Raw genomic sequence first — 27,779 nt, forward strand, 5'->3', positions numbered from 1 at the left:
GAACCAGGAGAGAGGGGTCAGAGGTGGTGTGTGTGCTGCAGAATCCATGCTGGTGTCAGTGCTGCCCCCCAGTATTTGCTCAGCGGAAGTCAAGCTGTATCGTGTTTGACTGCAGACTGCTGCAACGTTCATGGACTCAGGGACGTGGACTATATATTTTTGTGTGTGACTGTATTTTACTGATATCTTATATGTGTTTGTTTTCTTATATGTGCCTTGTGCGGTGTGTGACTGTTGATACTGTGTTTTGCCCCTTGACCCCAGAGTAACACTGTTTCGTTTTGCTATATTCATGTATGGTTGAATGACAATTAAACTTGAACTTGAACTCAGACCCTTCAGTCAATTCAATGCAGGCCCAGAATCATATCTGTGAACAACAAGCTTTTTTCCACAGATGTCAACACTAACTGCTTCAGTGGGTAGCACACTTGATCGTGGATTAGACGGTGGTAATTTGAAGCCCCACAGAAAAGATTGCTATGTTAAAGAGGACAAGGGGAAATTTACTCAGTGCCAAGCAGTATAAATCTTTCAAATCATCAAGGAATGTTGTCTGGCTGCCAAAGTATCTCCACAAACTCAACAGACACAAAGTGCTGGAGGAACTCAGCAGGTCAGGCAGCATCAATGGAGAGAAAGAAACAGTCGAGGTTTTGGGCCGAGGCCCTTCATCAGGACTGGAAAGAAAGGGGGAAGAGGGCAGAATAAAAAGGTGGGAGGGAGGGGAAGGAGTAGAAGCTGGCGGGTGATAGGTGAGGGGGCAGGGAGGTGGGTAAATGGGTTATGGAGGATGAAGTGAGAAGCTGGAAGGTGATAGGTGGAAAAAGTAAAGGGCTGAAGAAGGAGGAATCTGGTAGGAGAGGAGAGTGGACCATGGGAGGAAGGGAACCAGATGGTGGTGAGAGGCAGATGAGGTTAAAGGTGGAGCCAGAGTGGGGAATGGAAAAAGAAGGAGGGGTGTGGGGGAGACATCACCAGAAGTTCGAGAAATCAATGCTCATGCCATCAGGTTGGAGGCTACCCAGATATATTCTATCTGAGGTGTTGCTCCTCCAACCTGAGAGTGGTCTCATCATCACAGTAGAGGAGGCCATGGACTGACATGTCAGAATAGGAATGGGGATTAGAATTAAAAATGTTGGTCACCAGGAAATCCTGCTTGTTGCGGATAGAGGGAAGGTGCTCAGCAGGTCTCACAGATGTATCGGGAGCACTGGATACAAGACAACCATGACAGCCTCGTAGTGACGTGTTGCCTCACCTGCATCCTCCATAATGAAGCCAGTTGCAAAACAGCACTTTGATTCATCTCCTGCAATCTTCTTTTCCTTCATGAATTCCCCATATTTCCTGTGTAATCAACCCTTAGTTTAATTCTTTTACATACTTATAGAGTTCTAACTTTATGTTTGTACATGGTTTATATGTTATCCCTGCAAGCAACTTAAGTGTCACACCTGTCCATTCACCGCCTCCCTCAGGGCCCCCAAACAGTCACGGTTAAACATCCCCCCAGAATTAGCTGCTGTATTTTTCTGACAAGCTCTGATTATTTAGAACAGTACCACGTGGGAGCAGGCAATTCAGCCCCTAGTGTCCTGACTGTGACGCCAATTTCAACGGCACATTTGCCCATATAGAGTTATAAAAAGTATGGCACAGAAACAGCCCCATCGTGCCGAGCCATTTAAACTGCCTCCTCCCATCGACCTGCACCCAGACCACAGCCTCCATACCCCTCCCATCCATGTACCCATCCAAACTTCTCTGAAACATTGGAATTGAAATTACATCCACCACTTGTACCAGCAGCTTGTTCCACTCTCTCACCACCCTCTGAGTGAAGAAGTTCCCCCTCATGCTCCCCTTAAACTTCTCACCTTTCACCCTTAACCCTCTGGGTGTAGTCCCACACACTGTCAGTGGAAAGAGCCTGCTTGCATTTACCTCATCTCTACCCCTCATAATCTTGTGCACCTCTATCGAATCTCCTCTCAGTCTTCTACGTTCTACGGAATCAATCTTTCCTTACAACTCAGGTCCTCCAGACCCAGCGACATCCTTGTAAATTTTCTCTGCACTCTTTCAACCGTATTTACATCTTCCCTGTAGGTAGGTGACCAAAACTGCACACAGTACTCCAAATTATGCCGCACCAGTGTCTTAAACAACTTCAACATAACATCCCATCTGTGATTTATATCCTTCCATTTTCTAAACGTCTCTTACACCTTGTTATTGTACCTGCCAGCTCTATCTTCCTCAGCAGCACATTCCAGGCACCCAACAGCTCTCTGTTTAAACAAAGAAAACTGTAAATCTTTAAACTTTCCCCCTCACCTTAAAGCTCTGGAAGAAACATAGAAAACCTACAGCACAATACAGGCCCTTCGGCCCACAAAGCTGTGCTGAACATGTCCTTACCTTAGAACTACCTAGGCTTACCCATAGCCCTCTATTTTTCTAACTCCATGTAACCATCCAGGAGTCTCTTGAAAGACCCTATTGTTTCTGCCGCCGCCAGCAGCCCATTCCACGCATGGTAGTTGACATTTCCACCCTGGTTCTGCCCACACGATGTCCAAGTTTCCCATTTTCCTCCCATTCGTATGCCTATCTAAACATCTCTTAAAAGCCTCTCATGTATCTGCCTCTATCACCATACCAGGCACCTACGGCTCACTGTATATCAAAAAATCATCCTGCTTGCATCTCCTTTGAAATTAACTCCCGGCACCTTAAATGCAAGCCCTCTGGTATTAGATATTTTAACCCTGATTGAACTATCTAAGCATCTCATAATCTTAAAAACCTCTATCAGATCTCCTCTCAGCCTCCGCCGCTCCAGAGGAAGCAACTCAAGTTTATCCATCCTCTTGTGATAGCAAACCAGGCAGCATCCTGGTAAATCTCTTCTGCACCCTCTCCAAAGCTTCAACATCCTTCCGATAGTGGGAACACAGAACTGCATGCACTACTCCTGATGTGGCCTAACCAGAGTTTGAACTTGGGTTGTCCCACTCTGTATTCCGCTGAGACCATCATTAACAGAGCCACTCCACCATCTTCTTCTGTTCTTCTGTTTGTCCTCACTGTTCTGTCCCCTTGTTCTGGTTCCAGTCTCTCATCCTGCAGCTGTGTCCCTCTTTATCAGAATCATGATTATTATCACCGACTGAAATCATGTGAAATTCGTTGTTTTGCAGCAGCAGTGTAAGGACATAAAACAAAAGTTACCATAAATTACAAATATAGTGCCTAAAGAGTGAGGTAGCATTCATGGGTTCAATGTCCGTTCAGAAATCAGATGGCAAGAGAGTAAAAAGCTGTTCCTAAAACGTTGGGTGTGTGTCTTCAGGCTCCTGTACCACCACCTGGATGGTGGTAATGGATAGAGGGCATGTTCTGGTTGGTAAGGGTCCTTAATGATAAGTAGACTTTCTTCAGGCAGTGCCTCTTGAAGATATTCTCAGTGGTGGCGAGGGTTGTACCTGTGAGGGAGCTGAGTCGACATTGGAGGCTCCATTCCAGTCAGAGTGCTCTCCACCACACATCTGTGGAAGCTTGCAAGCTATCAGATCATGCTTATATATTTCTATTTATGCTCTCAGTTCACCTGCCTTGTTTCAAATGCTTCATGTAAGTAGATGTTGATTTATTCAGGGCCACGATCCGACTCATCCTCACCTTGTCTTGCAGAGGAACGGATACGTAACTGTCAGTGAAATCAAATCCAGCCTGAAGTGGGAGACGGAACGTGCCAACCAGGTGTTGGTAGGTATTTATGCGGTCTGGATTGCCTGTAACCCCCATTCATGAGGTCAGAGCAGTCTGCTGTTTCATCTTCTAGACATTGACTGACTGTTTTGGGAAATAAGATTGAAACAGTTCAGAGAAAATTTACAAGGATGTTGCTGGGACTGGAGGACCCGAGTTATAGGGGAAGATTGAATAGGTTAGAATTTTATCCCCTAAAATGTAGGGGAAATTTGATAGAGATGAGGTATGTAGATAGGGTTGGGTGGTGGGGTGGAGAGACGTCGCTACCAAAGGAGGTGGAAGGCACTCCTTCCCTTTGCTAGCCTGCAGGTCACCCTTAGCACCTGTTTAGTCACCCCCCCTCCCCCAGAAGAAGGCAATGGCAAACCACTTCTGTAGAAAAAATTTGCCAAGAACAATTACGGTCATAGACCATGATTTCCCACGTCAATATGACACGACACATAATGAATGATCAAATGGGGTAAATGCAAGCAGGCTTTTTCCACTGAGGTTGGGTGAGAGTACAACTGGAGGCCAAGGGTTAAGGGTGAAAGGTGAAATGTTTAAGGGGAACATGAGGGGAAACTTCATTCAGAGAGTGATGAGAATGTGGGACGAGCTGCCAACGCAAGTGGTAGACGTGATTTCAATTTCAACAATCGAGAGAGATTTGGATAAGGACATGGATGGGAGAGGTGTGAAGGGCTATGGTCCAGGTGCAGGTCGATGGGACTAGGCAGTTTAATTGGTTTGCAACGGACTAGATGGGCCAAAGGACCTGTTTCTGTGCTGTAGTTTTCTATGGCTTTTTGACCGAACAAGAGGCAAAACCAGAGGGCAGAGAGTGAAAGGAGGTCCTTCGTTCAAGAAAGGGAGTAGGGATAATTCTGGGAATTATAGACCAGTGAGCCTTACTTCAGTGGTGGGCAAGTTATTAGAAAAGATTCTTAGAGACAGGATTTCAGAGTTCAAAGTATATTTATTATCAAAGTATGTATACATTATACAGCCTTGAGATTCATTTTCGAACAGGCAGCCATGAAACAAAGAACCCCAAAGAATGAATGAATATATGGCTCACTCTCAAAGTGCGGAGAATAAAAACCACATCATGCCCTTTTAAAAAAAAATAAAAGAATAAAATAACAAAATAATGCCTAAAAAAGACTGCCGAACACTCAATGTACACTGAAAAATAAAAATCACGCAAACAATAACCGTAAGCAAACTGTTTCTGGACTGAAGTCCGCAAGAGTCTGATAGTTCACTGCAGAGCCGAGCAAACGCCGTGGAGCAGCAATCTGAACTGGCCCCATCGGGACAATCCACATTGACCAGTTCACCTACCGGTGGTACGTCTCTGGACTGTGGGGGGAAAGCCGACCACCCGGAGGAAACCCAGGCAGTCATGGGGAGAAGTACAAGCTCCTGACAGACGGCGTTCTGAGATCCCTGCTCTTTATAAATGACTTGGATGAGGAAGTGGAAGGGTGGGTTACTAAGTTTGCAGATGACATAAAAGTTTATTGCAGTTCTGTATTTTGTAGCTTGTCATAGGTTATAATAGGACATGATGGACGTAGAGCCGGGCTGAGCGTTGACAGATGGAGTTCAACGCAGAAAAGTGATAAGTGATTCATTTTGGAAGGTCAAATTTGAAGGCAGAATACAGGGTTAATAACAGGGTTCTTGGGAGTGTGGAGGAACAGAGGGATATTGGGCTTCGCGTCCATAGATCCCTCAAAGTTGCCGCAAGTTGATAGGGTGGTTAAGAAGGTGTTTGAGGTATTGGCCTTCATTAGTTGAGGGATTGAGTTCAAGAGCGCAAGGTGATGTTTCAGCTTTGTAAAACCCTGGTTTGATCACACTTAGAATAATGTGTTCAGTTATAAAGGCATCCATTAGTCTTGCGAGACCATGGATCTGTGCCTGGAAAGTCTTCACTCTCCAGGGCGCAGGCCTGGGCAAGGTTGTATGGAAGACCAGCAGTTGCCCATGCTGCAAGTCTCCCCTCTCCACGACACCGATGTTGTCCAGGGGAAGGGCATTAGAACCCATACAGCTTGGCACCAGTGTCAATGTGTGATTAAGTGCCTTGCTCAAGGACACAACACGTTTCCTTGGCTGGGGCTCGAACTCACGACCTTCAGGTAGCTAGTCCGATGCCTTGACCACGTGCCCACTGTGTTCAGTTATGGCTACCTCATTATAGGAAGGATGTGGAAGGTTTCGAGAAGGTGCAGAGATGATTTACCAGGATGCTGCCTGGATGAGAGAGGACATCTTATGAGGACAAGTTGAGCTAGGGCTTTTCTCTTTGGAATGCAGGATGAGAGGTGACTTGATAGAGATGTACAAGATGATGAGAGGCAGAGATCAAGTGGACAGCCAGGGACTTTATCCCAAGGCAGAAATGGGTAATACCAGTGCGCATAATTTTAAGGTGATTGAGGGAAAGAAGGTATAGGAGGGATGTCAGAGATTTTTTTTTTTACACAGAGTGGTGAGTGCATGGAGGGCTATGTAGGAGGAAAAGGTTAGATTGACTGGAGAGTAGGTTAAAGGTCTGGCACAACATTGTGGGTTGAATGGCCTGTAGTCCGGGGCTTGATTCTCGTGTACAGATATCATAACATTGTCAAAATCCATTGTGAATAAAACCTTCCCATGCTTTTTTCTTCAGGAACACTTGTTGAAGGAAGGCTTGGCGTGGATTGACAAACAAGCTCCCGGGGAGCCACAGTATTGGCTGCCTGCCCTCTTCTCTGATCTGTACTCCCAGGATGTGACACCAGAAGAAGCTGATGAAAGCTTGCCATGAGGAAGATCTTCAAAAGATCCAGATAGATCAGATTGCTATTGGTGGCAACTTCGTGTACTGCAGTTTACAGAGAGGTCTCTATTCCGATCTTTGCCAGGGCTGGTGACGGTTTAATTTTACCAGGATGTAGAGAGGTGGGGGGGGGGGGGGGAGAGAAGGAAATCAGCTTGTATATCTTTCTAAAAAAAAATGTCAGGTGTATTGCTGAACCGCAGGCCAGCTGGAGTTTCGGTCGTGCGGAGTCTGATACAGGAACAAGCTCGCCTTCAGGGCTGTTGAATAAAGTCTAAAAGTAAAACTTGTCATTTTGCATTAAATATCAAAACATGGAACATTACAGCACAGCACAGGCCCTTTGGCCCATGATGTTGGGCTAAACTTTTAACCTAGTCTTAAGATCCATCTAACCCTTCCCTCCCACTTAGCCCTCTGTTTTCTATCATCCATGTGGGTATTGAAGAATTTCTTAAATGCCCTGATGTATCTGCCTGTAGCACCACCCCTGGCAGGGTGTTCCACGAACTCACCACTCTCTGTGTAAAGAACATACCTCTGACATCTCCCTCGGTACCTTCCTCCAATCACCTTAACACTATGCCCTCTGGTATTAGACTCTGCTTTTGGAAAGATTCAAAGTTTAAAGTCAATTCATTATCTAAGTACATATATGTCACAAATACAACCCTCAGATTCATTTTCTTGTGGGCATTCTCAATAAATCTATAGAATAGTAAGCATAACAGAATCAATAAAAGACCGCACCAACCTGGGGGTTCAATCAACGTTCTGAAGACAACAAATTGTGCAAATAGAAAAAGGAAGAAGTAATACTAAATGAGCAACCTCTCAAAGTGCACTCTGTCTACGCCTGTCAATATGCAATAGGTTTCAACGAGATTCTGGACACCCCACTATTCTTCTGAAATCTAGTGAGTACAGACCCACAGCCATCAAATGCTCCTTATACACAGACCTTTTTACTCCCAGGATCACTCATAAACCCCCTCTGGACTCTCTCCAATGCCAACACATCTTTTGGGTTCACGACTCAGTCAACAAGATTGAACACACAAATCTAACGTGACGATTTAGTGCAACAGGATGTGCCACCTTGAGCTGTTCAATCAGACCACGTCCACCCTTTCATCAGGGCAGAAATGGTTCCATAAATACAATTTTGATGAACAGTACAAAATTCCCCAGTATTTCTCTTTCAGCCACCATCCCTAAAACAGACTGGAGCGTCATCAGTTGGTGGATAATTACTGCATGGAAAATAGCAGCAGTGAGTATCCACTCAGTGGCTATTTTATTAGGTACATCTGTTCGTTAAGACCATAAGATATAGGAGCAGAATTAGGCCATTTGGCCCATTGAGTCTGCTCCACCATTTCATCGTGGCTGATCCATTTTCCCTCTCAGCCCCAATCTCCTGCTTTCATGCCCCAAGTAATCAAGAATCTACCAACCTCTACCTTAAATATACCCACTGACTTAGCCTCCACAGCCACCTGTGGCAACAAATTCCATGGATTCACCACTCTGGCTAAAGAAATTCATTATCTCAGTTCTAAATGGATGTCCCTCTATTCTGGGCTGTCCCCTCTGGTCCTAGACTCCCCCACTTTAGGAAACATTCTCTTCATATTTACTCTGTGCAAATATCTAATCAGCCAATCATGTCATAGCAACTCAGTGCATAAAAGCACAGACATGGCCAAGAGATTCAGTTGTTACTCAGACCAAATATCAGAATAGGGAAGAAATGTGATCTAAGTGACTTTGACTGTGGAATGATTGTTGGTGCCAGACGGGGTGGCTTGAGTATCTCAGAAACTGCAGATCTCAGGGAATTTTCACACACAACAGTCTCCAGACCAGGGGTTTCCAAACTGGGGTCCACAGAATAAAAAAGGCTGGGAGCTCCTGCTCTGAACAGAGGTTGATGCGAGAAACAAAAATCATCCAGTGAGTGACAGTTTTGTAGGTGAAAACGCCTTGTTAATGAGAGAGGTCACACGAGGAGAACTTCCAGATTGGTTCAAGCCTACGGTCAGGTAAAAGCAACTCGTATAACCATGCGTTACTATAGTGGTGTGCAGAAAAGCATCTCTGAATGCACAACCTGTCGAACCTTGAAGTGGATGGGCTGCAGCAGCAGAAGACTGCACCGGCTTCCTCTCCTGTACCTAATAAAGTGGCCGAGTGTACTTCAAAACAAGATGCACGCAAGCCCTTCATTTCTGGCAAGGCAGCTACCGTGTTTTCTTATTGGTGGAAGTTTAAGAAAGAAAAAGAGAGATTAGCTTTATTGAAACATACGATGAAAAGCATCGTTTGTGTCAAGGATGAGAATGTTATGTGTCAACATAGCATGCCCACAACTTACTAACCCAAATCATCTTTGGAATGTGGGAGGAAATGGGAGAAACGCAAGTGGTCACGGGGAGGATGTACAACTCCTTACAGACAGTGGCAGGAGTAGTAACCTGATTACTGCCACCATCTTACTGCGCCATCCAAATCCATGGTAGAAAACCGGAAGGCCACTCCACCAAATAAAGAATTCTTCAGCAATTTAAATGTATTATCCCAAGCCTGTTGCCCATCTGCCTGGTATTTAACCCAACCACACTCTGTGCTCAGCCAGAAAGTTGGCGAGTTGCCCAAGCTTGAACATTGTTTCTTACTGAGCCAGAATATGTTAAGGCATGATTATTTGGTGCTGTCAAAAAAAGAGGATGGTGCTTGCAAGCAAAGCAGGGATGCTCCTGTTCCTGCAGGGTCAATAAATTCTCACACAAAAAATGCAACAAGGTACAAGATAGAGTGGACATGGAGAGGATGTTTCGTATAGTGAGGGAGTTTAGGCCCAGAGGGCACAGACTCAAGATAAAAGGATGTCCTTTTAGAACAGAGATGGGGTATTTCTTTAACCATAGGGTGGTGAATCTGTGGAATTTATCACAGACAGTAGTGGAGGCCAGATCATTAGGTATAGTTAGAACAGAGGTTGATAGGTTCTTGATTAGTACTGGCATTAAAGGTTACGGGGAGAAGGCAGAATGAGATTGAGAAAGTTAATAAATTAACCATGATGGAATGGCAGAACAGACTCAATGGGCTGAATGGCCTAATTCTGCTCCTGTGTTTTATGGTCTTATTTAAAGTGATGAATCTGCTATAGCCCTAATGACTCATCTTAAGCCTGAGTGACTATTACATCTTAAATCATGGAGAACGACAGCACAGAAACAGGTCCTTTAGCATATCTACTCTGTGCTGAATTGTAATTATGCACAGTCCCATCAACTCAACCTGGACCATAGCTCTCCATACCCCTCTCATCCATGAACTTATCCAAATTCCTAAATGACAACCACACGTACTAACTCAATTGCTTGCTTCTCAAGTGAAATCTAGTTTTGTGGACACAATGGAGTCCACAAAGAGTCATCTTAAAAAAAAAAACGCGAACATGAGGAAATCTGCAGGTGCTGGAATTTCAAGCAACACACATAAAAATTGCTGGTGGAACGCAGCAGGCCAGGCAGCATCTATAGGAAGAGGTACAGTCACTGTTTTGAGCAGAGACCCTTCGTCAGGACTCACAAAGGGTCTCGGCCCGAAACGTCGACTGTACCTCTTCCTATAGATGCTGCCTGGCCTGCTGCGTTCACCAGCATTTATTGTGTGTTATCTAAAAAAAAAAAGGTTTGCAAGGCTGTGGGGCAATAAGTGGATTGCTCTGTAAAATGTCCAATGTAATGAGGGCCTGATGAGGGGTCTCGGCCCGAAAGATTGGCTCTTTATTCCTCTCCATAGATGCTGCCCGAGCTGCTGAGTTCCTCCAGCATTTTACTGAGATACAGCATGGAGTAGGCCACTTGAGCCACAACATCCATCAACCCCCCTCCCCACCCAATTTAACCCTAGCCTAATCACAGGACAATTTACAATCACCAATTAACCAAAGTCCAAAACTGGAGCACCTGGAGAAAATCCATGCATTCCTCAGGGAGAACGTACGTACATGTGCTGCTCCAGATTTCCAGCATCTGCAGACTCTCTTAGACGGGTGGGTGGGTTGACTACAGAATGACTGACAGATAGATAACTTAGAATAACTTTATGTATAATTTCTATTGTGGTGTCTGTACCTACAGTACGTGCTTGTGATACTGCTGCAAGCTTTCTTTGTACCTGTACCTCGCCATACCGTGCACAGGACAATAAACGTGACTGGACTCGAATCGAGGTCCTGTCTGATGTGTTGGTTTGAAGTTGAAGGATTATAATGTAACAAACTAAATAATGTGATGTGATGAATAAAGAAGGATCTCAGGCAACTTCTACAGAATTTCTTGTGTTTATAATGAACTGAAAGGTTTTTTTTAAACCTCTGTGCTGAGATTTCAGGGTGGCGAGGTGGAGACACATCTCTACCAAAGGAGGTGTGAGGCGCTCCTTCCCTCCGCTAGCCTGCAGGTCACCCTTGGGCAAGGTGTAGCACCTGCTTAGCCCACCGATCCGATCAGGGTCAGGTGAAACCGTGGGAGCAGGTGGTGGATGGTCGTACGAGCAGCCGGTGCAGATCACAAGTCCTGGTTACGCGACCACTGACGCCAGGCAATCTCTGAAGGGTATTGATAATGGCTGGGGTCACCCATCTTGTAAAGACACTGCCCAGAAGGCAGCAATGGAAACCACTTCTATTGAAAAATTTGTCCAGAATAATCATAACCATGAGACCATGATCACCCACATCAATATGACATGGCACATAATGATGGTGATGATGCTGAGATTTCAACCATTGACAGTAATATGACTCGTACACATCCCACAGAGAATGAAGCCACGCAGTTGTGTAAATTTTCTGCTATTAGCAAATTTTATTGCACCAAAAGATTCATTTGTTGCTTATGTACAATATGAAACAAATAAACATCAGTGCTTTTACATAGTTTGCATATTAGTCTTTAACCATGATTGGACAGTCTTGCACAATCGGTATCATTGCCCAGCCTGATCAGCATCACTGGATTGTCCTTCTAGCCCATGATTAAACATTATTCACTTCCCTCATGTTGCCTTGGATAAAGTCCTAGCTCACTGATGACAAACAAAAGTTCACATTCAAACTTCCACAGCACGTCAAGCTGAATTATTACTCTACTTGGTAGAGTTTTCCACCAGAAAAGGAAGCCAACTGGAGGCCAAAACTAGTGCTGCACTGTCTGGTATTTTTGAGAACAGAAACCTCCCATATAGTCCAGGTCTGCTGACCAAGGCATTGCGGCATTGAGGTGTGACTAACATTCAAAGCCAAGGCTGAAGGACACCAGTGTTTAAATTTACAAAAGGTGATGCAAGCAGATGTATTTTTTTTATATATATAAAAAAGTTCTCAACTCTGATATTTTCTTTCCTAATTCTTTGATGAGGTATGGTTCGTGGACACTTGCACCCAACCCCCCCCCATCCAAAACCTCCTGCAAATGGCTCACATGTTCCTGTAGTGACGTGCAGATTACTTGGCCAAAAGCGGAGACGGTAAAGTGCCTATTATAGGCCAACATACAAGCATTTTGGGTGCCAGTGGATGATGAGTGGGTCGGGAAGACTAACTAAAGTCGTCAGAACCAACTCATCACCTCCAAAAATTAGAATCTTCTGCTCTGGTTGGCCAGTGTCAGCTCATATTCACTCACTCAAGTGTAGACCATACAGTCAAATACTAACTAACAAAGAAAAATAAAAAATTGGGTTTAACCATAAAACAGTTGAAACAAAAGGCATTGGATTATTGCAGGCATTGCTCAAACAAAGCTAAACACAGGTGACAGATTAATCCTCTGTGGGAGAATCCTTTCTGACCAGAAACAGATTTGAGGTTTCCCTGCCCATGTAAAAGAGATCTAGCTTCCAACCCGCAGGAAAGGAGAAAATTCAGTAATGATTTAATCAGTGCTTTTTTTGGTTGGATCCCAACCAGTATGCTTCAATGGTATCCTAGTGAATGTACAGTAATAGCTTTTAGGCTGACTCCCACTAATAACATCTTTGCAATGCATTCCTTGTCAATGAGTAGCCCATTGGTGCAATGCTTTTCTGATACTTTCCATTCTGGTAGCAGTTATTATTCATGTAAGCCTTTGGGTAGAAAAATCAGCTTGGCAGCTAATCACAGAATGACAGCTTTCAATACAATTCCAGTTTGACAAGTTACTACCCGAAATGAACAGATGAGCCACAAACTCAGTAAACGGGAGAGCAGATTATCCTTTCATTCACAGTCCAACAATCATCCCAAACGGCCAGGGCTCTGGTGGATAGGTCATTAAACAAGTTCATCTAGTAATGGACCAAATAAAACAGTTCCAACACTCGTTCTGTTCAGCAATAGCGTCTTTGAGAAATTTTGTCTTAATGTATGGGTGGCTCTAACTTGGAGGGGCAAACGTGCTTCACATTCAGAGAATATGCATGGCCAAGTCAATATTTGCCTTGAAACAAATATCAAAATGGTTAAATAGAGTGGACATGGGGCACTCATATAGTGGGAGAGTCTGGGACCTGATGGCACAGCCTCAGAATAGAAGGATGTCCTTTTAGGACAGAAATGAGGAGGAAATTTTTTAGCCCAGGGGTTCCTATATATAAAATCAGGCATGATGGAATGGCAACAGGCTGAATGGCCTAATTCTCCTCCTAGTTCTGGGCTGTGAAGCTTCCATTCCACAAGAAAGGGGTTCCCCTCCATTTGTAGCAGTGCAGTATTTGCACATTTGTGCAAAGTAAGCCAAGCTATGAACTGCACAATGGTTTTCATGACCCTATCTTTCTTTGTGGTACAATGTTGTACTGTGTTGTCTGTGCAGGATGCAAAACAGATTTTAAATGACACCAGAGGAATGCATGTTGCCTGAACTGTTTTGCAGCAGTACTGGCGAATAAAGGGTCGCGGGACATTACACTAAAACTAAGCCACTCGGGTGGTCTGACTGATGTCAGGTGTTGTTCATCCGAGAGCAGGAGTTTCCAACCTGGCATCCTCGGACCCCTCAGTGTGTGCGTGCGTGTGCGTGCGTGCGTGCGTGAGAACAAGACTTTTGAAGTGTACTGTTGTCATTTTATATATTACACTGTACTGTTGGCTCAAAAAAAACAAATTTCATGACGTGTGAGTGATGATAAACCTGATTCTGATACGGGTCTGTATTGTGGACTGAGTGGGAAGGGGGTGGGGGGTAAGGAGAGGGGAATCATGGTTGGGAAAAGGGGAAGGGAGAGGGGAATCGTGGTTGGGGAAAGGGGAAGGGAGAGGGGAATCATGGTTGGGAAAAGGGGAAGGGAGAGGAGAATCATGGTTGGGAAAAGGGGAAGGGAGAGGGGAATCATGGTTGGGAAAAGGGGAAGGGAGAGGGGAATCGTGGTTGGGAAAAGGAGAAGGGAGAGGGGAATCATGGTTGGGAAAAGGGGGAGGGAGAGGGGAATCATGGTTGGGAAAAGGGGAAGGGAGAGGGGAATCATGGTTGGGAAAAGGGGAAGGGAGAGGGGAGGGAGTGGGAAACACCAGAGAGACATTCTGTAATGATCAATAAACCAATTGTTTGGAATCAAATTACCTTGCCTGGTGTCTCAGGGCTGGGTGTGTCTGCCCCCGCCCCTGACACTCCTTCTCTGCCACCTGTCCCACACCCCTCCCGTGGCACCCGACCCTCACCATTCCCAACATCCTTTCCTCCCACCAGATTTACAAACTCGCTGTCTGCTCCATATTGACAAATACAGTACTGTGCAAAAGTCTTAGGCACCCTAGCGATATATATGTGCCTCAGACTTTTGCAAAGTACTGTATCTACCCAATGAATTTGCTTAGAACAGCAAATCTCACACTGGCCTCCAGTATTAATTGCATCATACAGTCTATTTAAAAGTGCTTAACATCTGCGATCATTACTTATGGATATAGTTTCTGGCCTCTTTAAAAGATGTGGAAATAATGCGCGTGACATAGCAACCAAGCACACTTCCAAAGTTAGCTTCTATCGGAGCACCCAACTCTTTGTTGGGTAGCTGCCAAGTGGCAGAAGCATCCTTCCCCAAGATGCCTTTCCCAGTGGGGGAAATCGCAGGCTGGTTGACTGAGGATGTTCACCACACCCGGACTCATCCTCCAGCACTTCCCAAAAAGGACTTTTGAGTACTTATCAGGAACAAAGGCAGCTTGGTGAATGTTTCTCTCCTCCTCCCCCCGATAAATGGCAGCAAGTCAAGGTGACACTTAGGAATCTGCTAACCCAATGGACACTAATGAATCAGGACCCGGCCACCTTTGACCTGTAGGGAAAAGTTTTGCTGTGTAAGAACGGAACTAGTAACCCAGTTTCTTTCTTCACAAATGCTGCCTAACCGAGTATTTCTAATATTTTGCATTTTCTGGTCTGTACAGCTCCATTCCAGGGAGCTGGCTCATTGAATATTCGAGATATTACTTAGAGAAAATGAAATGTGATATACCGTGCTTCAGGACTTGGTCACAAACACGCAATCTTCAAATATGATCTAGAGAACTAGACAGCTATCACCTGCCTTATAAATACATAATGAAACAGACAAATCAGGTAGAATATTTAACTGATACGTCTTTGGACTGTACACCCGTAGGAGCCCACACACACACACTTCCTTACAGAGGACACCGGAATTGAACTCTGAACTCCGACCCCCATAGCTGTAACGGCTGATTACTGAGCAAGCTATTCCACAAGACAAGCTGCAGGTGTCCAGTACAGTTGATCAACAATACTAGGTGTCAGATTTGAAGTTAGACTATGATCAATTCATCATTTTTAATATTTACAGTTGCCAGTCCTTAGCATTGTCAATGATCCCTCCGTTCAACAATCTTTTTGACCCTCTACCAGGAGGTATTGCAGCTTTTAGGACAGGAACTGTCAGGATGCAAACCAGCTTCTTCCCCCAGGCCATAAGACTTCTGAACTCCCTGCCATCAGCCTTGAAACACCAGTCCCGTTATACTGTTTACTTTTTGACTTGTGTCATAAATGCACCTTACTTGTTACTTCATTTGAGGTAATATTACTGTGTGTGTGTGTGTGTGTATAATATGTACTGTGCCATTCCCCTTGGTCCACAGGAACATTGTTTCATTTGGCAGTATACATGTGTACGACCGATTGACAATAAACTGAATTTGAAGTCAGGAATAAAGCTGCCCGTGAGTGTCAGACTAAACCTTTCACAAGTGGATGGGTGCTTGGTTATGTACATCAGCAGATAGCTTCCCTTTAAAAAATACATACCTCTGGGTAGTTTGATAACATCTTATTTGTGTTTTTTTTAGTGACTTAGTAAGAAAGTAACCAGAGCAAACAGGAATTATACCACTGGTCATTTGTGGAGATTTCTGGGAATAATCTATTCATAATGAAATATGAATGATGTAATAGTTTAAAATGGGGGAAGCTGTAAATGTTTTTATTTTTTATTTTTATTGAGAGATACAGCGTGGACAGGTCCTTCCAGACCACTGAGCTACGTCAGCCAGCAACCGTCCGATCCAACACTAGCCTAATCACAGGACCAATGAACCTACTCACTAGTACGTCTTTGCACTGTGGGAGGGAATCTGAGCACCCGGAGGAAACCCACAGGCAGACAGGAAGAGCCTACAAACTTTCTTACAGAGGATGCTGCAAGTGAACTCCGAACTCTGACGTCGCGAGCTGTAACAGCATTGCACTACCCACCAGAGCACTGTGGCGCCATTCAGAGGACAATCAAGTGTCACTAACATCGATGCATGCAAGTGGAAATTCCATTACATGCGTGGGGAAACTTCTTCACCCAGAAAGTGGTGAGCGTGAAATGAGCTGGCAGCGTGAGTGTGGATGCCATTTCAATTTCAACATTGAAGAGAAGTTTGGATAGGTACGTGGATGGGAGGGGGTATGGAGGCTCTGGTCCAGGTGCAGGTCAAAGGGACCAGGCAGTTTAAATGGTTCAGCACAGACTAGGTGGGCCGAAGGGCCTGTTTCTGTGCTGTACTATTCTGATTTTGTATTTTGTCTTACTCATCTTGTATTTAATAAGTATTTAACTGTATTTGTGAGATCAAAGGGCCTTTACATCCCACGGATTAATTTGTGAGTGTGTGCAGAGGCAATTTTCTTGTCGATAATTACATGATGCCGTGTTGATTTGAAGAGTTTTCTTTTTTGCAGATTTCTCCTAAGGCAGGGGTTCCCAACCTGGGTTCCACAGAGCCCTTGCTTAGTGGCATTGGTCCATGGCATAAAAAAGATTGGGAACCCCTGGAAGTATACCTCTCTCCTTGGTGTACCTGCAGAATGCAGGTCTTGAAGCTGTAGGTATTCGGAACAATCACACCCCAGAGGAAGCCACCACAGACTTGTCTGCATGTGAATGGCAGTATATAAAAACACAAAACGCCCATACCGTCTCAAACAGGCGGTTATACTGAGAAGGACAAGGCACCCTTGACAGGTGATCTAGGTATTATAGAGCAACACTCCACAATAAAAGCAGTGCCCTGCCATTAGGGAGTACGCATCGGAGAGCAAAAAACTTTTTAAAAAATTATAATTATATGATTCTTACCAGGGCAATTCTACCCTTCTTTCCTCTTGCTATCATTACAAAGCAAAAGCTGAGTAAAACAGGCTGCCCACAAAGATCCCAGATCTTTGGTCTATTTACAAAAGCACATGTACAGTCTCACTCCTGGATGGCAGCTTCAGCCCACAATTTCCTTTGGGTCCTCACCATCAGAGACGGGGCCTGTCCCGGAGCTTGTTTCCTAGGGATGGCAGGCACCTTGACTGTCTTGCTCGTTTCCTGAAGAACTGCTGTCAGACTCGGCTTCCACCGCGTCCTCTTCGTTTTTCTTTTTCAACCGTTGTCTAATGACCTGCAGCCGACTCAATAAGGTCTGGTAATCAAAATGACCCCGCCTCTCTCCAAAGGGATCCTAGAAGAGGCAGAAGAATATGGTATTTTACAGTGAGAGTTCCAAATGACCACTATTATCAACAAATACACACTTTTAACAGTCATGAGAGCACAAGGCGGTAGGAGCTGATGAGGACATTTTGTGGGGCAAAGCTCAAAGTGAATTTATTATGCAAGTACCTTTATGTCACCATATACAACCCTGAGATTCAGAGTAGAACAGAAAAGTACAATAGAATCAATGAAAATCTACAAAGACTGACAACCAATACCTGTACCTGCTACTGTACCTCCTTCCTGATGGTTGAGGGGTAATAACTGTTCCTGAACCTGGTGGTGTGGGTCCTGAGGCTCCTGTATCTCCTTCCTAATGCTTGAGGGGCAATAACTGCTCCTGAACCTGGTGGTGTGGGTCCTGAGGCTCCTGTACCTCCTTCCTGATGGTTGAGTGGTAATAACTGTTCCTGAACCTGGTGGTGTGAGTCCTGAGGCTCCTGTAACTCCTTCCTGATGGTTGAGGGGTAATAACTGTTCCTGAACCTGGTGGTGTGGGACTTAATAATAAAGAAATAATACTTTATTTGGGGCGGTGCGGTAGTGTAGCGATAAGCGCAACACTATTACAGCATTAGTGACTGCCCCAGTTCAATTACTGCCCATGTCTGTAAGGAGTTTCTATGTTCTCCCCATGATCGCATGCATTTCCTCTGGGTACCCACTTTTTCTCCAACAGTCCAAGGACGTACCGGTTAGAATGCTGATTGATCACATGGATGTAATTGGGCAGCACGGGCTCATTGGGCCAGAAGAGCCTGTTACTATGTTGTGTCTCTATATTACAAAAATAATGATAATACTAAGAACATGAATTATAGAGTCCTTGAAAGTGAATCTGTGGGTTGTGGAATCAGTTCAGTGTTGAGGTGAGTGAAGTTATCCACACTGGTTCAATAGCCTGATGGTTGAGGGGTAGTAACTGTTCCTGAAACTGGTGGTGTGGGATCTGAGGGTCCTGTACCCTCCTTCCTGATGCCAGCAGCAAAAAGAGCATGAACTGGATTGAAGAATATTGTAGCGGAGGTGTTATTGACTATCCTTACAGATTGTGGTCTGTTGGTCAGGAAGTTGAGGATCCAGTTGCAAAGAGAGCTGTTTAGTCATTTGGAGGTGAGTTTACTTAGAACTATAGTACTTTAATTATAATACATTGAGTCAATTTTGATAAAGTAATGAAATGTAAAGAGGGAAATGCAGTTGATATGGTATAAATGAACCTTCAAAAGGCATTTAATTTAATTGATACACAGGAGATTCAGTAAATTAAATGCTGGAGGAATTCAGCAGGTCAGGCAGCATCTATGACCATTAGACCATAAACCATACAGTGCCTACATAAAGTATTCACTCCTCCCTCCCACCAGGAAGTTTTCATGTTTTATTATTTTACAACATTGAATCACAGTGAAATTAATTTGGCGCTTTTTTTTTACACTGATCAGAAAAGATTTTCATGTCAAAGTGAAAACAGATCTCTACAAAGTGATCTAAATTAATTTACAAATTTAAAACACAAAATAACTGATTGCATAAGTATTCACCCTCCCCCCCCCCTTAATATAGAAACATAGAAAACCTACAGCACAATACAGGCCCTTTGGCCCACAAAGCTGTGCCGAACATGTTTTTACCTTAGAAATTACCTCGGGTTACCCATAGCCCTCTATTTTTCTGAGCTCCATGTACCTGTCCAGGAGTCTCTTAAAAGACCCTATCGTATCCACCTCCACCACTGCCGCCGGCAGCCCATTCCACACACTCACCACTCTCTGTGTAAAAAAAAAACTTACCTGACATCTCCTCTGTACCTACTTCCAAGCACCTTAAAACTGTGCCCTCTCGTGCCAGCCATTTCTATGGTTTCCACATTCTTCCCGTAGTGAGGTGACCAGAATTGAGCACAGTACTCCAAGTGGGGTCTGACCAGGGTCCTATATAGCTGCAACATTACCTCTCGGCTCTGAAACTCAATCCCATGATTGATGAAGGCCAATGCACCGTATGCCTTCTTAACCACAGAGTCAACCTGCGTAGCAGCTTTGAGTGTCCTATGGACTCGGACCCCAAGATCCCTCTGATCCTCCACACTGCCAGGAGTCTTACCATTAATACTATATTCTGTCATCATATTTGACCTACCAAAATGAACCACCTCACACTTACTTCTCAGCCCAGTTTTGGATCCTATCGATGTCCTGCTGTAACCTCTGACAGCCTTCTACACGATCCACAACACCTCCAACCTTTGTGTCATCAGCAAATTTACTAACCCATCCCTCCACTTCATCATCCAGGTCATTTATAAAAATCACAAAGAGTAGGGGTTTCAGAACAGATCCCTGAGGCACACCACTGGTGACCGACCTCCATGCAGAATATGACCCGTCTACAACCAATCTTTGCCTTCTGTGGGCAAGCCAGTTCTGGATCTGCAAAGCAGTGCTCCCTTGGATCTCATGCCTCCTTACTTTCTCAATAAGCCTTGCATGGGGTACCTTATCAAAAGCCTTGCTGAAATCCATATACACTACACCTACTGCTCTACCTTCATCAATCTGTTTAGTCACATCCTCAAAAAATTCCATCAGGCTCGTAAGGCATGACCTATCTTTGACAAAGCCATGCTGACTATTCCTAATCATATTATGCCTCTCCAAATGTTCATAAATCCTGCCTCTCAGGATCTCCATCAATTTACCAACTACTGAAGTAAGACTCACTGGTCTATAATTTCCTGGGCTATCTCTACTCCCTTACTTGAATAAGGGAACAACATTCACAACCCTCCAATCCTCTGGAACCTCTCCCGTCCCCATTGATGATGCAGAGATCATCGCCAGAGGCTCAGTAATCTCCTCCCTCGCCTCCCACAGTAGCCTGGGGTACATCTCATCCGGTCCTGGTGACTTATTCAAATTGATGCTTTCCAAAACCTCCAGCACATCCTCTTTCTTAATACCTACATGTTCCAGCTTTTCAGTCAGCTGTAAGACATCCCTACAATCGCCAAGATCCTTTTCCATTGTGAATACTGAAGCAAAGTACTCACCAAGTACCTCTGCTATCTCCTCAGGTTCCATACACACTTTCCCACTGTCACACTTTATAGGTCTTATTCTCTCACATCTTATCCTCTTGCTCTTCACATACTTACAGATTAGATTATGAAGACACGCAGTCCTCTTTTATTGTCATTTAGTAATGCATGCATTAAGAAATGATACAATATTTCCTCCGGTGTGATATCACAAAACACAGGACAGACCAAGACTGAAAAAAACTAACAAAACCACATAATTATAACATATAGTTACAACAGTGCAACAATACCATAACTTGATGAAGTCCATGAGCACAGTAAAAGTTCAAAGTCACTCAAATATCCCACATCTCATGCAGACGGGAGAAGGAAGAAAAACTCTCCCTGCCATACCCGACCACGGTCCGACTCTGAGTCATCCGAAAACTTTGAGCTCTGATCAGCTTTCCGACACCGAGTACTGAGCACCATCTCTATCCGAACGGTCCAACCTCCATCTCAGTCGCCAACGGCAGGCAAAGCTGGGGATTTTGAGGCCTTCCCTCCGAAAGATTCCTGACCGCGCAGTAACGACAGCAGCGAACAAGTGTTTCAGAAATTTCTGCAGATGTTCCTCTGTGCTTTCACGTCCATCTCCATCAAATCAGAATTGTCCATGGCCCCTATTTAACGGATACGTTATCATTTTTCACCGGAGGGCTGCGCACGCACGGCGTGCTGCTTCTCTCTCCTCCTGTGTAGAATGCCTTGGGGTTTTCCTTAATCTTGTTCGCCAAGGCCTTCTCATGGCCCCTTCTGGCTCTCCTAATTTCTTTGTTAAGCTCCTTCCAGCTATCCTTATAATCTTCTGGAGTTCTATCATTACCTAGTTTTTTTGAACCTTCCGTAAGCTCTTCTTTTCTTCTTGACTAGATTTACAACAGCCTTTGTACACCACGGTTCCTGTACCCTACCATCCCTTCCATCCCATTGGAATGTACCTATGCAGAACTCCACGCAAATATCCCCTGAACATTTGCCACATTTCTTCCATACGTTTCCCTGAGAACATCTGTTTCCAATTTATGCTTCCAAGTTCCTGCCTGATAGCCTCATATTTCCCCTTACTCCAATCAAATGCTTTCCTAACTTGTCTGTTCCTATCCTTCTCCAATGCTATGGTAAAGGAGAGAGAATTGCGATCACTGTCTCCAAAATGCTCTCCCACTGAGAGATCTGACACCTGACCAGGTTCATTTCCCAATACCAGATCAAGTCCAGCCTCTCCTCTTGTAGGCTTATCCACATATTGTGTCGAGAAACCTTCTTGAACACACCTAACAAACTCCATGCTGTCTAAACCTCTTGCTCCAGGGCGATGCTAATCAATATTTGGGAAATTAAAATCTCCCACCACAACAACCCTGTTATTATTACACCTTTGCAGAATCTGTCTCCCTATCTGCTCCTCGATGTCCCTGTTACTATTGGGTGGTCTATATAAAAACACCCAGTAGAGTTATTGACTCCTTCCTGTTCCTGACTTCCACCCACAGAAACTCTGTAGACAATCCCTCCATGTCTTCCTCCTTTTCTGCAGCCGTGACACGATCTCAAATCAACAGTGCCATGCCCCCACCTCTTTTGCCTCCCTGAAACATCTAAAGCCTGGCACTCTAAGTAACCATTCCTGCCCCTCAGCCATCCAAGTCTCTGTAATGGCCACAACATCATAGCTCCAAGTACTGATCCACACTCTAAGCTCATCCGCTTTGTTCATAATACTCCTTGCATTAAAACAGACACATCTCAAACCATCGGTCTGAGCGCGTCCCTTCTCTATCAGCTGCCTATCCTCCCTCTCACACTGTCTCCCAGCTTTCTCTATTTGTGAGCCAACCACCTCTTCCATTGTCTGTTCAGTTCAGTTCCCACCCCCCAGCAATCCTAGTTTAAACTCTCTCCAACAGCCTTAGCAAAACTCTCCACCAGGATATTGGTCCCCCTGGGATTCAAGTGCAACCTGTCCTTTTTGTACAGGTCACTCCTGACCAAGAAGAGGTCCCAATGATCCAGAAATCTGAATCCCTGCCCCCTGCTCCAATCCCTCAGCCACGCATTTATCCTCCAACTCACTGTCACATGGCACAGGCAGTAATCCTGAGATGACTGTCATTGAGGTCCTGCTTCTCAACTTTCTTCCTAGCTCCCTGGAGTCTGCTTTCAGGACCTCCTCCCTTTTCCTGCCTATCTCGTTGGTACCAATAGGTACCATGACCTCTGGCTATTCTTCCCACTTCAGGATATCGTGGATGCGATCAGAAAGGCAGGAGGAGAAGATGGTGGCGCGCCTGCGCATGCGCAGCCCTCTGTGAAAAGTGATCTTGTATCTGTTAAATAGGGGCCGTGGATAATTCTGATTTGATGGAGAATGGACGTGATAGCACAGAGGAACATCTGGAGAAATTTCTGAAACGCCGTTCGCTGCTGTCGTTACTGTGTGGTTGGGAATCTTCCGGAGGGAAGGCCTCAAAATCCCCGGCCTTGCCTGCTGTTGGTGACCGAGAAGGAGGTTGAATCGTTCGGACAGAGATGGCGCTCAGCACTCGGTGTCGGAGAGCTGATCAGAGCTCGAAATTTTCGGACGACTCAGAGTCGGATTGTGGTCGGGCATGGCAGGGAGAGTTTTCTTCCTTCTCCCGTCTGCGTGAGATGTGGGACATTTGAGAAACTTTGAATTTTACTGTGCTCACGGACTTCTTCATCAAGTTATGGTATGGTGCACTGTTGTAACTATATGTTATAATTATGTGGTTTTGTCAGTTTTTTCAGTCTTGGTTTGTCCTGTGTTTTGTGATATCACACCGGAGGAAATAATGTATCATTTCTTAATGCATGCATTACTAAATGACAATATGAGAGGACTGCGTGTCTTCATAATCATAAAAAAATCCGGACCCTGGCATCTGTGCCTCTTTCCTGTGTCCACAGAATTGCCTGCCTGACCCCCTAACTATAGAGTCCCCCGTCACTGCTGCTGTTCTCTTCCTTTCCCTACCCTTATGAGCCACAGGGACAGACTCTGTGCCAGAGACACGGCCACTTTTGCTTCCCCCAGGTAGGCCATCCCTTCCACCCCTCAACAGTACTCTAAACAGGAGTACTCATTGTTAACGGGGACAGCCACAGGGATACTCCCTAGCATCTGACTCCTGCCCTTCCCTCTCCTGACTGTTACCCACTTATCTGTCTCCTGAGGCCCCGGTGTGACTACTTGCCTGTAACTCCTCTCTATCACCTCCTCACTCTCCCTGACCAGACGAAGGTCATCGAGCTGCATCTCCAGTTCCATAATGCAGTCCCAAAGGAGCTGCAGCTCAACGCACCCAGTGCAGATGTGACCATCCGGGAGGCTGGGAGTTTCCCGGACTTCCCACATCTGACACCGAGCACAGAAAAACGGCCTCACAGACATATTTCCTGTCTGTATGCTACACAGATAACCTATCTTGCCTCAACCCGTTATCGCTGAAGCCCCGTTGAGCCAAAGCCTTCCTACTCTGTCTCCCTCTACTCCGTCACCCGCTCCTTTGACGCCCACTATATAAAGCTGTCTCCTTTTAAACTCTTCTCGCTGTTCTCATTGGCTGAAGTCCACGCGCTTGTGCAATCGTGCCCCAATCAAACTGCTGAAGAAATATGACACACCAAGTTATCACTGGTGCAGTCATTTGGCTTTAGAAGTCACATAATTAGTTAAATGGAGGCCTGCTTTTGGCGACCTGTGTGCAGTCACAGTGTTTCAATTGATTGTAGTAAAAATACACCTGTATCTGGAAGGTCCAACTGCTGGTGAGTCAGTATCCTGGCAAAAACTACACCATGAAGACAAAAGAACACTCCAAGCAACTCTGCAAAAGGTTATTGAAAAGCACAAGTCAGGAGACGGATACAAGAACATTTCCAAGTCACTGAATATCCTTTGGAGTACAGTTAAATCAATCATCAAGAACTGGGAAGAATATGGCACAGCTGTAAATCTGCCTAGAGCAGGCAGTCCTCAAAACCTGAGTGACCGTGCAAGAAGGGGACGAGTGAGGAGGGCCACCAAGAGACCTATGACCACTCTGGAGGAGTTACAAGCTTCAGTGGCTGAGATGGGAGAAAGGCAAAGAGAAAGCCACTGTTGAAAAAACCACACACAAAATCTCAGCTAAAGTTTGACAAAAGAGACTCTGAAGTCAGCTGGAAGAAGGTCCTATGGTCCGATGAAACCAAAATTGTGCTTTTTGGCCATCAGACTAAATAATATCATCAAAAACACACCATCCCTACCGTGAAGCATGGTGGTGGCTGTGTCATGCTGTGGGGATGCTTCACTGCAGCAGGCCCTGGAAGGCTTGTGAAAGTTGAGGGCAAAATGAATGCAGCAAAATACAGGTACCCCCCCGCTTTTCGAGCGTTCACTTTACAAAACCTCACTGTTATGAAAGACCTACATTAGTTCCCTGTTTTCGCTAACAGAAGGTGTTTTCACTGTTACAAAAAAAGCAGCGTGCGATAAAAGGCAGTGTGTGCCCCGAGCAGCCGCTCTCCCCCGGATTCGGAACGGCATTCTCCCCGGCATTGCTTAAACACGTGCCCGTGAGCAGCCGTTTGCAAGATGAGTTCTGAGGTATTGGAAAGGCCTAAAAGAGCTCGTAAGGGTGTTACACAGTGTAAAACTAGACATAATTAAGCGTTTCGATCGTGGTGAACGAAGCAAGGACAAAGTGAGTTTGGCTTGTGGAAGTTGACGAAGATGATGTTGAAGAGGTTTTGGCATCCCATGACCAAGAACTGATAGATGAAGAGCTGATGCAATTGGAAGAGGAAAGGATAACAATCGAAACCGAATGCAGTAGCGAACTGAACGTGAAGCAACTGCATGAGATTTTCGCTGCAATGATAAAGTACGACTTTAATTTTGAAAGGGTACGTCGGTTTAGGGGATATTTGCAAGATAGTTTGAGTGCTTACAAACAACTGTATGATAGAAAAATGCGCGAGGCTCAGCAGTCAAGCAAGCCTTCCACATCAGCCACAGTAGACAACGAACCTCGACCTTCGACATCGAGGCAGGCAGTCATAGGAGAAGATGACCTGTGTACCCTCATGGAAACAGACGACGATGAGATGACACCCTAGTTTCCCACCACCCCAACCCCCAGGCCCTGGACAGATATCGATTCGCGAAGAATGCAGCAGTAGCCGGGAGGCACACAGCACATCTTTAAGAAAAAAGCCGAAATAAACATGCTAATTAATTAGGTGCTGCCAAAACGTAATTGTCAGCCCAGATCAGAGGCGACGCAATCGGAAATCGGCACTGACCTGGGCCAACAATTATGTGCCGGGCGGCACCTAATTAATTAGCATGTTTATTTCAGCTTTTTTTTAAAAAGATGTGCCGTGTGCCTCCCGGCTACCGCTGGACCCCTGCATGCTTCGCGGCAATGTATCAGTCGGCGGCCTGGAGGGTGGGAGCCACTGCACCACCCCAACCTGTGACAACTCAGCCTAACACACCACCATCAGTGTGCTCGGCGCTGTTCCAATTCCGGTAAGTGATACGACACTGTACATACATTATTTCTACTTTACATAGGCTGTGTATTTTTATGTGTTATTTGGTGTGATTTGGCAGCTTCATAGCTTAAAGGTTACTGGAGAGCGCTTGCGCCGTGTTTTTGCCAACAGCGCTTGCATGAGATTTTCTGCCGACGGCGCTTGCGTGAGATTTTCGCTCCGGAGAACAGTTCAGTAATGATTGTGGAAAAGTATTTCTACTTTATATAGGCTGTGTATTTATCGTAGCTTTCCTGCTTTTACTATATGTTACTGTTATTTTAGGTTTTATGTGTTATTTGGCATGATTTAGTAGGTTATTTTTGGGTCTGCGAACGCTCACAAAATTTTCCCATATAAATAAATGGTAATTGCTTCTTCGCTTTACGACATTCCGGCTTACGAACCGTTTCATAGGAACGCTCTACCTTCGGATGGCAGGGGAAACCTGCACAGAGAAAGCCTGATGCAGTCTGCAAGAGAACTGTGTCTTGGGAGGAGATGTGTTTTCCAGCAAGACAATGCCCATAAACATAAAGCCAATGGCTTGAAAACAACAAAATTAATGTCCTGGAGTGGCCAAGTCAGAGTCCAGACCTCAATCCAATTGAGACTTTGTGGCTGGACTTGAAAGAGGCTGTTCACCATCCCCATGCAATCTGACAGAGACACATCCACACAGGACTCAAGGCTGTAATTGCTGTCAAAGATGCATCTACTAAATACTGACTTGAAGGGGGTGAATACTTATGCAATCAATTATTATGTTTAATGAATGTAACAAATTTAGACCAATTTGTAGAGATTTGTTTTCACTTTGACAAGAGACTTTTCTGTTGATCAGTGTCAAAAAAAAGCCAAATTAGATCCACCGTAATTCAATGTTGTAAAACAACAAAACGCGAAAGCTTTCAAGGGGGAGTGAATACTTTTTATAGGCACTGTAAGACGGGAGAATTAGGCCATTCTGCCCATCCAGTCTGCTCCACCATTCCGTTATGGCTGATTTATTATCCCTCTCAATCCCATTCTTCTGCCTTCTTTGTGTAACCTTTGACGCCCTAATGACAAACCTATGAACCTCTGCTTCAAATATTCCCAATGACTTGGCTTCCACAGCCATCTTTGACAATGGATTCCACAGATTCACCACTCTCTAGCTAAAGATATTCTTCATCTCTGTTGTAAATGGAGGTCTTCTATTCTGTGGCTGTGTCCCCTGGTCCTAGACTCCCCCACTACAGGAAACATCTCCCTAATGCACTCTATCTAGGTCATTCAATATTCAGGTTTCAATGAGGTGTCTCCCTCATTCTCCTAAACTCTAGTGAGTAGAGGCCCAGAGCCACCAAACAGACATGTTAACACTTTCATTCCTGGGATCATTCTTGTGAACCTCTGCTGGACTCTCTCCAATGCCCAACATAAGACCATAAGACATAGGAGCAGAATTAGGCCATCTGGCCCATCCAGTCTGCTCCGCCATTCAATCATGGCCGATCCTTTTTC

The 27,779-nt window shown here is 45.0% G+C and overlaps 2 protein-coding genes across 3 annotated transcripts in view; one reads left to right on the plus strand and one right to left on the minus strand.

Moving 5' to 3' along the window:
- The window catches only part of snf8 (SNF8 subunit of ESCRT-II), a 33,802-nt gene extending 27,069 nt beyond the window's left edge, over window positions 1-6,733 (plus strand). The window contains exons 7-8 of the mRNA XM_063037819.1: window positions 3,703-3,777; window positions 6,449-6,733. Of these exons, the coding sequence (XP_062893889.1) occupies window positions 3,703-3,777; window positions 6,449-6,586 (213 nt within the window). The 3' untranslated portion in view covers window positions 6,587-6,733. The remainder of the gene's footprint in view (window positions 1-3,702; window positions 3,778-6,448) is intronic.
- A 4,340-nt stretch (window positions 6,734-11,073) lies between these two features.
- Window positions 11,074-27,779, minus strand: part of LOC134340505 (ubiquitin-conjugating enzyme E2 Z-like) — a 78,974-nt gene continuing 62,268 nt past the window's right edge. The window contains exons 7-8 of one of the 2 annotated variants that reach the window (XM_063037817.1): window positions 17,866-18,141; window positions 17,480-17,606 (exon numbers count right to left, since the gene is read on the minus strand). In XM_063037817.1, coding sequence (XP_062893887.1) covers window positions 17,869-18,141 — 273 coding nt within the window. In that variant the 3' untranslated portion in view covers window positions 17,480-17,606; window positions 17,866-17,868. Of the gene's footprint in view, window positions 17,607-17,865; window positions 18,142-27,779 lie in introns of both variants that reach the window. The other variant, XM_063037818.1, reaches the window with a different exon arrangement.

Source organism: Mobula hypostoma, chromosome X1, assembly GCF_963921235.1.
Source record: "Mobula hypostoma chromosome X1, sMobHyp1.1, whole genome shotgun sequence".
NCBI classification, from domain to species: domain Eukaryota; kingdom Metazoa; phylum Chordata; class Chondrichthyes; order Myliobatiformes; family Myliobatidae; genus Mobula; species Mobula hypostoma.